Below are 17,595 nucleotides of genomic sequence, written 5' to 3'. Positions count from 1 at the left end.
ACCTTCTGTTTATACCATGGCCTGGGCAAATGCTTATTTCTAATTGGCCCAGAGGATTGGCTAATTCAGTTTATTCCAGAGGCAGGATGGACAGGCTAGATGGCTGGAAACAGAAAGTGTTTTATTTCAGGTAATCACTGGACTCTCCAGCATTAAACACTCTTTAAAGTGAAGAATCCCTCTGGGCCATTAGCTCATTTTGAGAGTCCCTGTGTGTTTTCAGTGTAAAGACACCAGTATGAGACGATTTCTATCACTTTAAGAAGAATATAAAAAACTATACACACTATAGGAGCATTCACGTACATTGGTTTGTAGTTTAAAAACGTCAAGAGCAGTGGGCATGTACAATCCAGCTATGTTTTACAGTATATTTAGTTATTTCTACCATCAACCATGGCTTGACTTGGTTCATTACTTTATGTGATTTAATTTCTTGTTAAGAACGAGGACTCATCAAAGGGATGAAGGTTGTTGCAGCTCATTTGATGCAGCTTTTGTGACTGAGCTTTTAAGAAGCCTCACTGCCATCAGGATTAGCTGGGATTATTTGCTTCTAAAAGCAAACAGGTACACACTCTCGCACCGCTGGATTTTATGACCGAATGGTAATGATATTACGAGGACACATTTTAAATTCCAATGTCAATGTCCTACAAATATAAATGAGCATTCAGTGCCTGGCAGTTGGCCCTGGTATAAGCAGGTAACAGACTGTGATGTGCATGTGGTAATGAATTTGTCAAATGTGATCACCACAGTGTCATCCATTCAAATCAAACATGCATCTCAGTGGGTATTTTCCTTCTATAAGTCATCATCTCCTTTCATCTGCAGCAAATGTGAAAGGAAATATGTGTGAAAAATATGTGAAATATGTTAATGGTCAGTAATGACATGTAGCATTATTCGTGGTTGGTTTGTATTTGTTCTTCATGTGTTTTGCAAAAGCCACCTTAGAGATGACTTGAAAGAATATGCAAAACGTAAAAATGTATTGTTGTTGTCAACGTGATGTCATTCTTGTGGTGGATTTGAGGTTTTTCTACATTTCACAAATAATTCACCTTTATTCTTTTTTAATGTAATTATTACTATCAGCATGTGCTGTTTGTTTCTAAACTGATGAAATGTAAAGTGTGCCCCACATTTCCAATGTCTGTGAAATTACATTCATTTCTGTCTCTCTCTCTCTCTTCCTTGGACAGCTTTGCCTAAACACAGATGCCTCCCCTCCCTCTCGATGAGCGCATAGTGGTCATTCAGCGCCCTAAAAACATAGCCCTGTGTGAGGCTTCCCCACAAACAATCCCGCAGCACTCCTCTCAAATATCAGCCTCATCTAATGGACACCCTCCTCATCTCCACCCTTCGCAGTCCCATTTCTATCCGCCTTCCTGTAAATCCCTAACTCTGGAATGCAAGCGCAGATCCTCTCGTGTGCAGAAATTCAAGAGCGATCAACCCGTCACCCCGGCAGGTGTCAGACACATCCCTAGCCACTGCCATAGCAATGGCACAGTAACTCTCGGCCCACGGCTGCCCTCCCACACACATACTATTGATATCAGGGTGACGGTGGACAAAGGAGGAAGGGGAAGTGGAAACAGCAACTCGTTGGGGCGCAGTGGAAGTGTAAAAGGTGGCAGAGGGAAATGTGTCTCTTCAGATTTGGATCAAGGACAATGTGAGGGAAGAACTGGAACTGCAGGGAGGCCAGGTGGCACCGAACACAAACCACAGCGAAATCGCCATAGTCAGCTTTCATCTTCCCCCGGAGACGTCCTACAGTTCGTCCCAGCTCAGGCGCAGCAGCATAGGTTCAGTAGTGAAAAGGAAAACACTGGTTTTCTTAATAGAAGTGACCAGGAGTTTCCCTCTCTAGGTCACAAGAAGAATTCCAAACTGGGAACTGTCCATCAAAGCCATAATAGTCACAGTCTGCCCTACCACCAGAGCTCCGTCCCTGTGCCCCATGCAGCCATACTAAACTCCAACTATCCGTCACCCCCTCCCTCCCATCCCACCCATGCCCCAGTCTTATTTCAGCAAGTCAGCCAGCTGCACACACCCCGCACCAGGGATCTCCGTCCTCACATTCTCCATGGTCTACCCCTCTCACCCTGCTCCTCCCACGCCGGAGGGTTCCCCAGCCCTGACCATACCTGCACTATCGACTGCAGCCACCCATTCAGTTGCGGCTGCTGGAGGTTGGTAAGATGCAGAGGGTGTAAGGGGCGCTCTGCTAGCTGCCAAGGAGGTGGAGGAAGCTCTTCCACCTCGTTTTCCTGTGTTCATAATGTCGGAGCAGTGAAAAAAGGAGGCAAAGAAATGGGCCTGAGAAATCTGGGTGGGTGTCTCTCCACCGCCTCCACCTCCAACACCTCCTCTTCTAACAGTACTGTGTCTGACTGCCGAGCAAGCCTGTTCAAACCTCTCCGCTGTGCCTCCTGCTCTGGCGAGGCTGGAAATTTTGAGAGCCCTGCTATCCTTCGCAAAAAACTGGTCGGGGGATGCCTGCCCTGTACCCCGCTGTCCTCCTCAGCACCTCTCCGGGCAATACAGAGCTGCGTCACAGGCTGCAACCCCAAAGCCTCTCAGACAGGCAGCTCCACCTGCAGCTACTGCAGCAGCGACCCCATAGTGGTGACATTTAACCCTCGCAGAAGCAAACCCCCAGGAAGAGGCATCGGTGCAGCTCATCAGATGGGTATGTTCCAAGCTGATGATGATGACTACAGCGTGCGCACTATTTGGCCTGAAGAACTTGCCAAGAAGATGACCCATTCTAAAGCCCAAAAGAATCATTGTACCAGGGTGGGAGTAGGAGCTGGGAAGACCTGTGCAACCCAGGCCCAAAATGGCAGTAACGGAACAGGCCTTGCCATCCTGGACTGTCAAAACCTCCAGGAATACACGCAGCCTCAGCTTACGGACCGCGCTGGCCGACGGCGACTTCAGCAGGGAAAAATGGCTGCCCTCGATTTTATGGGCCGCAGGTCAGGATGTGGGTATGATGAAGGCCAGAACTCGCTGAAGAGGCTGTTGAATAAAGCCGAAGACGTAGGAACTGAGCAAGACGGAGGTGCAGCATATCCACGCTCCCCCTCTCCACCGTCACCTGTGTCCTTTTCACCTCCACCATCCGCCCCCACCACACTCATCAAACCCAAACCCTGGCAAAGAGAAAGGGAGGGAGGATATTCCCTGCCATCGGCCAAGTCACTTCACTTGGCTCTCAACTCCCTGAACAGAGAGCAAGATGAGGAGAACAGCAGAAGTAAGAATGTCTAACAATTCGCCTAAGTGCAAGTGGTAAAATATACATAACATCTATGAAGTAGCTTGTTTTCCACGCCGCTGGGTAGCACTACTTATCCTTATTCACTGTAGATGTCCATTAAAACATCCCTGTTGGATAGTTTTTAGTTACCTGTCTGTGTTTGGAATATGCTGTCATGATTCTAAGCCCGTCCAGTGTTAAATAATTTGCTGTGTTTTTATCAGACACACCCACATTTGGGAACATCTAGCATCTTTGGATCACAGCAAGTTCTTTCAAGTTATAAAATAATCAAAGTGCTAATTGCCCGACCTCCTTCATAGCCAATACTGCTATTTAGCGTTCAGACTAATATGGCAAACTTTTGATACAGTGATTTAATTGGAGAATTGGTTACTTCCAAGTTTTGTTTTTTTAGATTTTCACCCTGTACATGTTTTAAAGTATCATTCTCGTCATTTCTTGCGTACTCTACACACTTTCGTTCTGTTTCGTCTTCTTCCAGTGCACCTTTCTCTGCCGCTTTCGTCTTCTTTGCCGGCTTCTCTGTCCGACGAGACCATGATGACCCCTGATATGGAGAACGCCGTGGTCAGTCCCATCCTGCCCTTCCTGTTTCTGGGGAACGAGAGAGACGCCCAAGACTTGGACCTGCTGCTGCGCCTCAACATCGGCTACGTGGTCAACGTTACCACACACCTGCCCCTCTACCACGTCAACTCTGGACTGCGCTACAAAAGGCTACCAGCCACCGATAACAGCAAGCAAAACCTTCGACAATACTTTGAGGAGGTTTTTGAGTTCATTGGTGAGAGTCCCACCTCTGATATGCTGATGTGTTTGTACGTTTTTTTTCTGTGACAATTTCTACTCTACTACAAAGCAAAAGGATGCATTGATCTGCAATGTGATCAGATTTAAATATCCACTTTTTAGTTCCTTTCAAAGCTGCTAATGCCAACATTGGAGGACTAAAGCTGCCATTATAATACATAAATAAAGAAGAAGAAAAGAAAGACTCAATTATCAAATAAATGTGCAGGTTAATTTGAAAATAAATATGAACAGAAATAGAAAAATATAGCTTTAATAACGGCTGCTAAGTGAGACCATCAAGACATACCCTGCCATTTACATATGGGTAAAGAAATACAGTAAAAACAATAAATAAATATGTAAATAAATAGTAGGGATATCAAAAACAGTATTTTATCTTAAAAATACTTTTAAAAATGTATTTACCTTTAAATTAACCTGTACATTTATTTGATAATTTTTGCTTTTATTTCTACATTTCTTACCTTAAATTTTTATTATCATGTATTTTTTGTATTTTATTATAATTGGCAGCTTTAATCATCCATAGCCACTCAAACTAGAAGAAATTCACCTTTAGACACATTTCTGTAGTGACAGACATCACTTTTGTTTATTAGTGTTTAACAAAAAAAGGTGATATGTGGAATGAAATGTTGAGAAGGACTCTTGATGAGTGAGGTTTGCAGGTTAGTTTAAATGACAGTGATGATACTCTATATAGTCACAGATGCTCACAGCTGGCCAGCATGCAAAGTTAAGCCAGTTTTTACTTCTTTAATCAGCAATTTGAACTCAGCTTTTGTGTTGTTGTCTTCCACAGAGGAGGCATATCAGAGTGGACAGGGAGTGTTGGTACACTGCCAGGCAGGCGTGTCCCGTTCTGCAACCATTGTCATCGCCTACCTTATGAAGCACACCCTCATGACAATGACAGATGCCTACAAATACGTGCGGAGCCGTCGTCCAGTGGTGTCCCCGAATCTAAACTTCATGGGCCAACTTTTGGAGTTCGAGAGGGACCTCAACTCCGGGGTGACTCCTCGTATCCTGATGCCTAAACTTAACGGCGTGGAGACACAGGTGTGAGGAAGGTCATGGGTCAGGAGCTTGAGGGTTAGCGAAGGTAAAGAAGAGGTTCAAGTGGCATTGATGAGTGTCAAAAAGAAGAGCGCAGCACATTGTAGACATGATGAGAAATGGTGGTGTGTGGCAGTTAGTGCACTTTCAATACTGTGAAACATGAGACAAAAGACTGGATGCTTCATTTGTTTAAGTAGTAACTCTTAAACAACATGATCATCATCCAGCACACTGTTTATAAGATAATGTGCCAATATTTTGTATAGACCTAACATCACGCTCAGATATCTTGTTTCTTTTTTTCTGATGCCTCTTCCTTTTTGTTCCTATTGTTTACATTCACAGCCACACAGAGAAATACAGTGACTTTGTTGCCATTAACCCTGAACGCATGCACAACAGGTACGCAAACATGGAAAAGGTTCACTGGTAATGTCCTACTTCATCTACTCATCTGGTGTTTCCACCACATGTAGCAGGTTGTTACAATGCACTTTACTTCCCATGCATTTGTTCTGTTTTTCCAACTGAATACATCACGTAGACCTCAGTCACTGTATTTGGTTAATATTATCATGAATAGTTTTTTTCTTTCCTATTTGGAAATAGAGCGACACGGAGTGAGCAGGGACATGAGTAGCATTAACCTGGGAAACTTACTACAAAAGGGACAAACAGCTCATGGAAATGTGTAAGACTGGTTTGATTTCAGCGAAGCGTCCTGTATATTAGCAGTGAAAAAGAAAGAATGCTGTGTGTGTGGGTTGGAGTAACAATATAACACAGTGTTAATGTGTGTGAATAAAAACTTTACTATATTATGCAGGTTAATACACAGAAATAGGGCCATTCTAAACACATTTACTGCAGAGCTGAAAGGTTTCTTTGCTGATTTGGGGTTTATGCACACTAGAATTTACAGCTTATGGTCATATAAGCTGTAAATCCTAGTGTGTGTGTGTTTGTGTGGGTTGGCAGGTTTGTCCTTCTGCAATGATGTGCTTTAAACCAACGGATCTTCTCCAACTGTGCACTATTTATTTTGTGGTTAACTCATAAGATAAATGCATTATTTAAAATGTCAAGGTGCACCGACATTCAACGAGATTTCTCTAAATATTAAAAGCACACAACAGTAACATTTAACATCCTGATTAACCTGTCTGGTCAGGAGCCAAGCTATTTATATGTTATGGTGGAAACACTTTTTCAAACTAACTTTTATTTTGCAGTTGATTTGTTTTAACATCCTGCTGCAGACAAGTGTACAACTGTTATTTCCGTGAACCAAATTGAAAAATGTGTCGTTTCATGGCGTATTACCTTACCTAAAGTCACTCTAAAGACGCTCAAAGCCAAATTCTCTCTATATTTAGTTATTTTAATGCCTTTGTGAAGGAGTAAAAGACATCACTGTTTTTAGAGATGGTGATGCCTGGTAGCTGATTGGTTGATAACAATCGTTGTTACTCCCTAACTGTTCTTTTGCCTTATTGTCCTAACTGAACTTCTTACCTGTGTCCCTCGTAACTATGCATGACGTTTATTATGAAGGCTTTGGTGTGATAAGAGTCAGTTAAAGACTGATTCACTGTAAAGTCAGTGCAAATTGAGTCTCAAATTTGAGGCTGTAAACGACGTGAAACCATTAGATACAAACAGCCGTTTATCCGGCTTTTCAAAGCATCATAGCTTCCTAATAAAACTCTACACTGGAGATCAAAATAAGAGAACAAATTATTCAAACTGGATTTATTCTGAAGTATTGTTATTTTTAAGTATTCAGAATTTGAATAAAACAGCGTCTCAGAATAAATCCAGTAATTTGTCCTCTTATTTTGATCTCCGTGTGTATTACATCAGTTAATTCACTCTATATGGGAAGAATCAGTGCGTAATGGAGAAGTGATGTTCTCTGGTAGCTGATGAGAATTATTTTGCACATTTTCTAAACTGATGCCGTACACATTTTTGGATAACAGGCTGTTAATACAGAAATGTATCATTTAAGCCTTTGCTAAAATTCTTTCTGCCATTAAAGCAATTCTTACCTTTCTGGCGTCTTTTACACTTTTTCTTTTTTAATCTTAAAATGCTCCTGATATGCGTAAGGCACACTAAAATGTGAAAGAAATCCACCAGGTGTTGAAACTTATCAATATTCAATTTGCATATATTGCTGATAAAAGTCTGACCAATCATTTTAATCAGTCTGAATAAAATGATTAGCCAAGCCTCCTGCCCGTCATTCGTCGCTTCGTTTCACTTGCGCTGCTCATTTTCTGTCGGGGGAGGAGGGAGCGTAGGCGTCAGGCAAGAGGGTGGGACTCTGGAGAGGGGCGGAGTTGTTGAAAGTGCTGTGTGACATGCCAGAAGGGTAAGAATTGCTTTAATTGTAAACAGTGTCAAATGTGACATTCTAGTAAAGAAAAGTTTCAGGTGTAGGTAGAAGGGACACTTGTGCTCTTTTTATGTTATTTAATTGTTCTCTTAGACATGGGAAATAAATGGTTATGCAATCTGACAGGGGCGCCCGGCGGTCTGATCCCCGGGATTCAGCACACACCTATTATTGATTAAAGCTCACATAATAACACATTCGAGTACAGAGGGAAGGCACAGCTCGTGTGTCCGTGAAACCCCAAACAAATAAAAATCTTAGTAAACTTTTACACCTGAGCTTTGTTAGAATTTGTTTCTATTCTTGCAATATTTTAACCAAATCCCATGTCCCCCTTTTCCAGATTTTGACAAAATGCCCTGTTGCAAGTTTCTACAACCAAAATGCCTTCAGTTAAGCCTTGTGTAATCTGGCCCTCCCGAGCTGTCATTATGAATAGGACTTTGTAAAATGATCCTGAATTTTGCTTGTTGGATTTATTTTCTGTCCAAATGATTTTGATATAGGTTATATATATTTTTCTACAGTCAAACATCTTCATCATGTAAGGTATACACATTAACTGTAACTGTGTATTCACAGTTTTTTTGTTTTTTTTACATGAATCTTTGTTTTGTATGCAAGGCTGTTTGGACAGAATGCCATCTTCCGAATGCAGCGACGACAAGGATCTTGAGCTGTGCTTTGCGTTGCAGTATGACAGTGTCCCTGTTATCAGACCTCAGTAAACGTTGGTCAGCGTACTGCATTCCTGTTTTTACCTCGCCTTTATTTCAACTGGAGAGACATCAACCAAACATGTTGTTCACTGCTCCGGTCTCTTCGGTTCCCAGTAGGTGTAGAATTAACCTTTGAAGAGGGCCTGTTGCTATTGCTCCTTGATTTTTATACAGACTTTATATGCAAAATGGCTGTCGACGCAATTTCTTTCATTCTAGGCTGTATGGACTTGCTGTGCAGAGTCAATGCTGACCTCAGACGTTTGTACTCGAGAGACACATCGAAGGAAATGGAACATTTTCTGTTTTATTCATATAAACTGAAGGGCCAGTGTCTCTGTGAGTGTCGGTGTGTGTAAAGAATCTTCTTTTTGTGTTTTTCACTTGAAAAAAGGAAAGCCGTTACAGTTTGTATGATAAGGTTTTGAGAACTTTGTATATCCGTGCATTGCTTACTCGTGGGAACTTAATTATTCCTGTTTGTACTTTATTGCTCATTTTGAAACATTGTGTTATTTCCTGTACCAAATATTGAATTGGAGGATATTGATTCATGGGACTGATGATAATGAGATGATCCAAGAAAAAAGCAGATCACCTCCTTCCTTGCTAACGGGGGTAAGAACTCTTCAGGTTTGACTGTCATAGTAATGCTGTGCTGTTTCACCCCGCCGCCCCGCCTCCCTCAGAGACCCTAAACTCATGTTCTCTTACCTGTGACGCTCTTCCTTTTCATGATGGATTGTTTCTCTTAAGCAAATGTAATATTTTCATATTGTAGTAACTGGTCCTTGTATTTAGACAATGTTTTTACCTTCATGTACCGACTATACTCTTCATAATTCTTTGAGGTGCACTGTGACTAATACAATGCTGCTATATCACAAAGACTTTTATTTTGTACGTCACATTTAGCTGATGCAAAGTGTTGAATATTGCTAAAGGTGACCGTTACAAAGTGGGCTCATTGTTCTTATTTAATCCGGGCTTTACTATTGAGCTGCCTCTGTGCAGTGTGTTAATCTCAGAGTGACCATGTGCACAACAGTAGGATCTGTAATTTTTTCCGTTGGTCTTCCTTTACGTGCATGATAGCAAGAATACATAGTCAAATGTAGCAGTAAGGCATTTTTAAAAGCTCATCTCATCGCTCACTGTGGTCATGAAACGATGTGATGTTGCTTTTTCTGCAGCTGGGTTAATTTTAGGAGACATGTTGTTGAGGTTCAGTCATAGTTTTATGATCGACTTCATAAACATCCATAGGAATATTTGACACTAATCTTGACACTGTCCTCTATTAGTACTTATCAGAAATAATACGAGGATCAAATGACTAAAAAACTGTTGCGTTAAAACATTAATCCTGTAACTGAAATTTTGACAAGATGCATATTTGTATCAGATACTGTGTATAATATGATGTTGAAACGTGCAAATGTGGCTCTAGGGATAGAAATGTAGTTCAGTCAGTTCACCACTTTGGTCCTGAATGAAATATCTCAAAAACTATTGGATGGAAATATGGCTCTTCATGGTCCTCAGTGGATAATTTGTAAAAACTTTATTCCCCCTGCCTTTTATGTGGCGCCATCTGCAGTCAAAATGTCTGTTTATCAGTACTTGGGTTTATTACCGAATACCTGAAAAGGGAATGATATTTCTATGAGCCTCAGCTGTACTTTGTGTTTAGTGCTAATGCGCAAATGTTAGCATAACACACTTTCCCGATCTGCACCTGCTGCCCGATCAGAATAAGACACTGCCCAATGCCCAATTCTACACCTGCGTCTGTCATCGATCGGTAGGCTACTGTGCATGTGCGATATCAACAGAGACAGGAAGAAAGAGAGACGGCTAACTCTTTAGCTACTTCCATCGTCAAAAAACAATGTGATTATTACAGAATGCTGTTGATTAAAACATTTAAACAACAAGTTCTAACTTCTCCTGGAAGCAGTCTGACGAAAATGTATGGTATGAGTATGTGGTGACTTGTGTTCATCACATCTATAAGCATACAGTATACAGTATATGTGAGACATAACGTTACACATACAGCCAAACAGGCATCAACTAGTTGGTTAGCTACAACAAAATTTAGGTGGCTAGTAAGCTGGTTTGTGAACTACCACGGCCTGGCTCGACTAAACACTACACAAACAGGTGTGTAATAATTACATCTAGAATAGTTCAGCATTTACATTCCAGTCCAGCCGAATGGCAGTAATGCTAATAACTATAAAACAACAGAAAGTTGTTACATAGCATCTTTAGTGTGTTGTCCATCAAAGTTTCACGTGCGGTAAGAATTGGGCAGGAAAGAGTCTGTATATGTACAGAACCGATCAGGTGGCTGGTGCAGATCGGGTGCTAACAATACTAAACCAAGATGTTAAGCATATATCTGCTAAACATCAACATGCTAGCATTATCAATGTGAGAATGTCAGGATACCGCTGTGCTTAAGCCCGCTAGCTAATAGTACACACTGTTTTCTTGTTTTATAACACAACTCAAAAATGTACAAAAGCTGCATTCCATAGGTTTCTGTCAAGTGAATTTGACTGTGCGTATTAACGTTATTTTAAAACAGATCTACACAGTTCAACACGCATTCACAACCTGCATGCTTCAGTTGCAAGGTTTCAGTTGATTTTAGCTCAATTTGATAAGACTGCTTTTTACAGTAGTTCTGGTGTGAATGACAAAACAATATTCTGTTCAAATTCAGTTGCATTTATATGCAGCATGTGCAGTTGATCTCATGTTATGATGTGATGTCAAGTACTTTTAAACTACAATTGGTTGATAAAATACTGAACGATAATGGCTCTTCCAATGTCAGTAAAACAGACAAAGTTAAACCCACATCTAGCGAAAGATGAATAAAGGGTCTTTTGTATTTTATGTTTACTTTTGAGGTAAACAGCCTGAAATTTAAGGGGACCTATTGTGCTCATTTTCAGATTCATACATGTTTTTGGGGTTTTTACTACAACATGTTTACATGCTTTAATGTTTAAAAAATGCATAATTTTCTCATACTGCCTGTCTGAATATACCCGTATTCCCTCTCTGTCTGGAATGCTCCGTTTTAGTGCCTGTTTCTTTAAGCCCCCCTCGTGAAAAGGACTGAATAGTGAGTTTTACATAATATGTCCCCTTTAAAAAGTCATGAAAAACTGCATTTATAATACATTTGGATCTAGTTTAATTTGCTTCTTTATACAACAAAATATAATCTTAGCATACATGGGCACGCATCTATAAATCATCTTGCAGCACAAAATAATATGCAAAATATCAAGTGCGTTATACTGAAATACGCCTCAGAGAATCTGTAGCAAGTCAGCCAGTGTCAAGAATATTATCTCAAATTTACACAGGCCTTCCGTGCATCCATGACTTCCCAGATAAGAATGAAGTTTAGACTGCAGCAGCTTTTACCCCATAGGGTTACAAGGATGGCAAGAAAAATGATGTGTGTGGAAATTGATCATTGGTTTATACTTTGTTGGCATGACGTCAAACTCCCAGCCAGGCAGAACAGTTGTGCAATACACAGACACACAAGCTGCATAAAAAGTTTTGAGGAGCTACTCTCTGGACAAACTCAGTTCACAAATGTACTTTCTCTTCCACTTCTTACATGTTTAATTAACAGCAGCTCTTACTGATCTGGTTCCTGTGTGCGGTGACTTGACTGATGCTTTCCCATCAAGTGATTTCATTGCTGCCACATCTTCTCTTTTGCTGGTTATAGCTGAATATGGTAATGTTACCAGATTGACATTCTAATGTTTGCAGTACAAAATCTGATGGCTGGATGGTGAAGTTGTTCTCCATGTTCATTTCTAGTAAACACACTGGAACTGGCTCTTTTCATTAAAAAAAAAAAAAACCCTGAGAAAATAACCAGCGTCTGTTGTTTGAATTTGTTATGATTTTGTCTGAAAGCTTTGTTAAACTCAAACATACGATGAACGCATGCGCTGTGATAGGCTGAGGCTCTCTGCTGACTGATCACCAGCACTCTCTGAATGAAGTCAGCAGTGTCTATTTGGAAAGTATTGAGCAGTTACACTACCATCGATACAAACGGACAGTTGCAATTGATGATTTAGATGATCACCCCACCCGGATCTGCTTTGCCCATCATTACATAAGAGCTGGTTTGGGATTCAGAGCTGTGTGATTGAGCACCAGGGGCGGATCGATCAGTGAGAGAGGTTAAAACAAACTCACTGCCAGACAATAACTACTGCAGACAAAAAGCATGAGCTGTATCGGGCAGTAATGTACTGACTGAATTTAGCTGTGAGGACCAGGTCTGTATTTCATTCTGACCCCTCTGTCTCTAATTTGTAAATCTGAGTCCAAGTGGTAACCGGTAATCTCCGGTTTACACCTAAACCAAATTTTGATTGCGTTGCTTTGGGAAGGACAATGTCGCTCTGACTATCAATCCACCACTTTGGTCCAGACTGAAATATGTCAACAACTACTGAATGGATAGACATGAATGTTTGTAAAGACGTTCATGGTCCTCAGAGGATGAACCCTATATACGCTGACGATGCTCTGACTTTTCCTCGACATTTGGGGTTTTGAGTGAAATGTCTCAGCAACTATTGGATGGATTGCTATGAAATGTGGTACAGATATACATGTCTATTCCGGTTTGTGCACCAGATTTCGAACCGTTCGGATCATTTTGACCAAAAATAAATCAGTTCGAACCTGAAAAGTTGGTTCCAAACTTGAACCAGAAAAAAAAGTTGTTTTTTTTCTCAAATTGGTTCAACTTTGACAACATCAGTGTTGTGCATTGTGCCGATGCATCCTTGATTACAATGGTTCTGTGCAAAAATGGTGGAAACGCGGGGTGGTTTGCTAAATGACACCAAGATTCAAATAATCCGGACAGAACCGGTTCAAGAATCCGTTCCCTTTTATTTGATTTGCGTTATATCTGGATAAACTGATAACTCTGATGATCATTTTTCATCTAGGCTATTATCAAGTCAAATTTTTAATTGGTTTAAGACCAAATACTTGCTGAACTAATGACATTCAGCTTCAGCTGTACACTACACTGACACCATCTTTTTTGTCTGTGGTGTGGTGAAGTCAAGTCCAAATAATACTTTATTGTGCAGTTTTGTTTGTTATTATTTAGATTTTTAAATAAGTGTTAAATACAACTCTTTCAAAATATATTCATGTACAAATTATTAGGATAAGGAGGAGTGGTTGTGGTATTTTACGCAACAGAATACTTCCATTCACACGATGGGGATTGAATGAAGTAGAAAAAAAGGTATAAATTATTACTCTTGGTAAAACTTTAAGGATACTGGGATTCTTACTGGTATCGTATCTTTTTTTTATGATATCCAGCCGTAGCAAACTGGATGCAGCCTGACAAGATTTATTAGTTTGTGGGTGACTTGTGTACATCACATCTACAGTATAAGCATACAGTATACAGTATGTGAGACATAACGTTACACATACAACTAAACAGGCTATCAACTAGCTGGTTAGCTAAAATACAATGTAGGTGGCTAGTTAGCTGGTTTGTGAACTACTACGGTCTGTCTCGACTCAACACTACACAAACAGGTGCAAACAGCCTAGCTATAGCATATTTGATCATGTGAGTCAAATTAGACTGTTTTTTTTTTTACATGAAATGCTGTGATGACATTTCCCCCAAAACATATTAAATAAAACAATTTAGTGCTGTTGTATATAACAGGTTTGCACAAAAAGAAATTCTGCAAAAATCCAATTATGTAACAAACCATATATATCGATCAGTGCATGCATGCTTCAAGAATCAACATATACAGTAAGAACCTATGGTCCACCTAGTTACATATAATATCACAATTCCTGATATATTACTCAGTGGAGATCATCCTGAATGTTTCCATAGTAATGTTTCGCTGGCACACACCTCAATCTTAACAGCAAGCATATCTGTGAAATACTGTATATCTAGGATGGTGCTCTGGTCTAAATGATCCCCTATCTACGTTGCATTTATATAAAACGAGTGTACCGTCATCAGTCCACTGGACAATCAAAGTGCATACATTTTACACAATAGCTCATCAGCCACTGCTGCATGATTGGTAATTATAGCGGATGTTTTCCTGTGGTTCCATTCTGGAGAAAAATGGAGATGCAGCAGCTGTTAAAAGCGTCAGACATTAACGCTCAGAGTCACACAGATAACGCATCATGCTTTTTGTTCTTCAATATCAAAACCACAGTTGAGAGTGAAACGCGTCCAGCAATTCAGCGTCTGTTAGCCAGCGATGGAATCAATGGCCCAAATGGGTTGAAATGAAAATCAACATTGTTTCAATATTTATCGACATCAACCTCGAGGCAGAGAAGTGCACTATCTGCTGCATGGATTCAAATCAAAATGTTAGCAATGCATCGATCGGGTCACACTGGTTTTGATTTGAAACTGCATTTTGTTTGAGAAGGCAGTGATATTCTGACAGCGTCATTCAGCTGGATAACGAAAGAGCTTTAAGATCTCATTTAATTTACTTTATGGGAGAAATACAACTTTAGAAAATCTCTCGAATTTAACAAACTATAAATTTGTGTTTGCGTCGCAGGCTCAAGCTTATTTTTCCAGTGAGTAAAAAATCCAGTGATAAAACTCTGTTTCTCAGCTTTGAGGTATCCACACTAGAAGGCTCCAGTGTGCCTTGACGGTAATTAGTTTCAACCTAATTAAGGATTGTTAATTAAGTAAAATGTTTTCAATGTTAATTAATTGTAATATGTATAGCATAATAGACAATTAAACACACAAGCGAGGTAATAATTGAAATGAAAACAGATTATGCTGTATTTATAGATTAACACATTTAAAGTTGACTTTTCTTGTACCTTTTTAATAAATGCATTTCCACAGCTCATCCGCATTACCTTTTACACTTTTACTGTGACATTATCATCATTATGGCAGCATATTATGAATTACTTATTTGTGGGATGGCTTGCACCCACACTAATTACACCAGAGCGTAACCTGCAGAGATGAAACAGGAGGTCTTAGGGACCATCTGGGGAGCGTTTCAGCCATTCAGTCATGTAATGATTTGTACCTGCTGTCACTGTTTATTTAGAGTTTGTGCCAAGATAAAAAAAAAATGGTTCACAAGGATTATAACTGGTCCTCAAATTACAGGTAATGTTGCTAAGTCCCTGCAGAATTAAAATGTTTGTTTAAACTAGTGTATTGACGAGAAATGAAAGATCAAATTTTTATACACTGGACTTTTCACAAGAAGAGTTATAGTTGTTGAGAAATACATTTGTTAATACTTACAGCTACAGTATAGTGTATTAGGAGCATTTAGTCATTTGCAACCAGTTAATTAGTTGATCTGGTCAAAACCAAGCTCCCAACACAGCGACTTCCTGGTTGATCCAATAAGGAAGTGTCAACAACTGCAGTTCTCAGAGTGTCCACTGGGAGCAGGTTTCATGATAGAGCAGTTTCTCATATGTTACAGGCCCATTTCACAGCATAATTAAACCTGTTTAAGGCATGGTACAAAAACACATTCTGGTCCGTATGTTTAGCTCATATCCCCATGACAACACTGAATTGTGAATTTTTGAGGCAGAGTCAAAGTCTGACAAGATGGCGTCTCCCATAGGTGAGCACAATTGGAACAAGTTGAGAGAGCGGACCACGATGGGTATGCTACGTCCATTTTTCATACAGTCTATGGTCGAAACATGAAGACATTGACATAAAAGCCGCCAAACTTCATTCGGCACATGCTCATTTTCCCTAAAGAAGAGCATGAGGTTCACTGGAGTCAAATGGGTTTTATTCTTGATTACTTCCTTACATTCTCGTGTATATTGCAGCATGTATTACTGTTTCTGTAGAGCAAGTTATTTCTAAAATTCGATCTTATATTTTATTATAAATAGTATACTATATATTTACATCAAAAGAAGCTTGGGGCTCACATACAGTATCTGGCAGCTGGTTCTTCACAAATCAGTGAGGCATTGAAAGCTGCCAGCACCATCCAGCAGATGGAGCCGTTAAACTGCAGAGCAGTGTATATGTACTGTCGATCCAAATATACTGCTGTTCACTCTGCCATCATGAAGGTCTTCTGCAGTGCCCGGCACAGTAATCAAGATTCAAATCAGTCATTTTAACACATAAAAGGCAAACTATTGAGATCAAACAGAGTATTGGCACAGTGTGTGCACATGTACATTTTCAACACTAGTTTACACTGTCATGAATTCATAACGATTTTCCATTAGATTACATTACACATGCCCAAATACAGTTGTGGTTGTTTTTTTTACATAATTAAATGACAATCGAAGATTTAATAAACAATATTACTGAATAACAACTGGTAAGGCGTGTGGAGATCAGCTGTATCCAGTATTATACAATAATGAAAAAATAAATAAAATATAGGCTACTGTATTTATAAAAGAAAAATAACTAAAGGACTATTTTATTGTCGCCATTTGTTTAGTGCACTCACCAGACATCGTCATGATTTTAGTCAACTCTTTACTTGACTATGGACCTTTTCAAAGATGTAAACATAAACATTACACGTTTATTTGCTTAGTCCTAGTTTATTTCCTGTTACTGTGTGTGAATGACATCAACTGACAGGAAGTTAACAAGGCTGTTGCCTAGCAATAGAATGCCGTTGAGGATGTCTATAAGGTTATGCTACATTACCCCCAAAGTAATAAAAAATAAATATTGCCTCTATTGTAGGATATAACATGTTCTCAATGAAACCAACAAGTCTTTAGCATGGCTTATCTAGTGCGCTCGTGAGGCATTTACGACGGCAAGCACGAAGGACAAACAACAAAGAATGCGCCTCCTCGCTACCAGAGACAGTACAACTGAAAGAGTGGTCAGCTCCGGGGAACAAAAGACAAGCGACGGACACAATCATAGCGCCATTAAAGCCGGGGGAACACTAGCCTAGCAAAGAGGGCGTCGGGCCGTTCTTCAGACTTCAGTTACCGGTTATCAGCCCGTCTGCTCGAGTTTCCTCTGAGTCTCCACGATGTAGAAGATGCATCACATTTACTAAAATGCCCTTTTCTAAAACAAGCTTTACTTAACGGTTACACACAACGGTTGCTAGGCATTAAATAGCTTACGGCCTGCGCCTGACGTAGTGCCAACATAGTCTATGAGTGCTAGTGACGTTCTTACCTCCACAGGCTCTTTGGTCTGAGAGCATCATAAG

General features: G+C 40.1%; 1 protein-coding gene across 1 annotated transcript; it reads left to right on the top strand.

Moving 5' to 3' along the window:
• Positions 1-2,331: 2,331 nt before the first annotated feature.
• On the top strand, positions 2,332-5,188 carry LOC310956964 (dual specificity protein phosphatase 10; the record flags this gene model as incomplete). The annotated part of the gene is made up of 3 exons (XM_083927352.1): positions 2,332-3,280; positions 3,789-4,091; positions 4,923-5,188. 3 exons carry the CDS (start codon positions 2,332-2,334, stop codon positions 5,186-5,188), a joined length of 1,518 nt encoding a protein of 505 aa, XP_083783478.1.
• Positions 5,189-17,595: the final 12,407 nt, after the last annotated feature.

The sequence above is a fragment of the Echiichthys vipera genome, assembly GCF_963691815.1.
Source record: "Echiichthys vipera genome assembly, chromosome: 14".
Taxonomy (NCBI): Eukaryota; Metazoa; Chordata; class Actinopteri; order Perciformes; family Trachinidae; genus Echiichthys; species Echiichthys vipera.
Note: the sequence above shows the minus strand (reverse complement) of the source record. Positions and strands in the feature narration are given on the sequence as shown.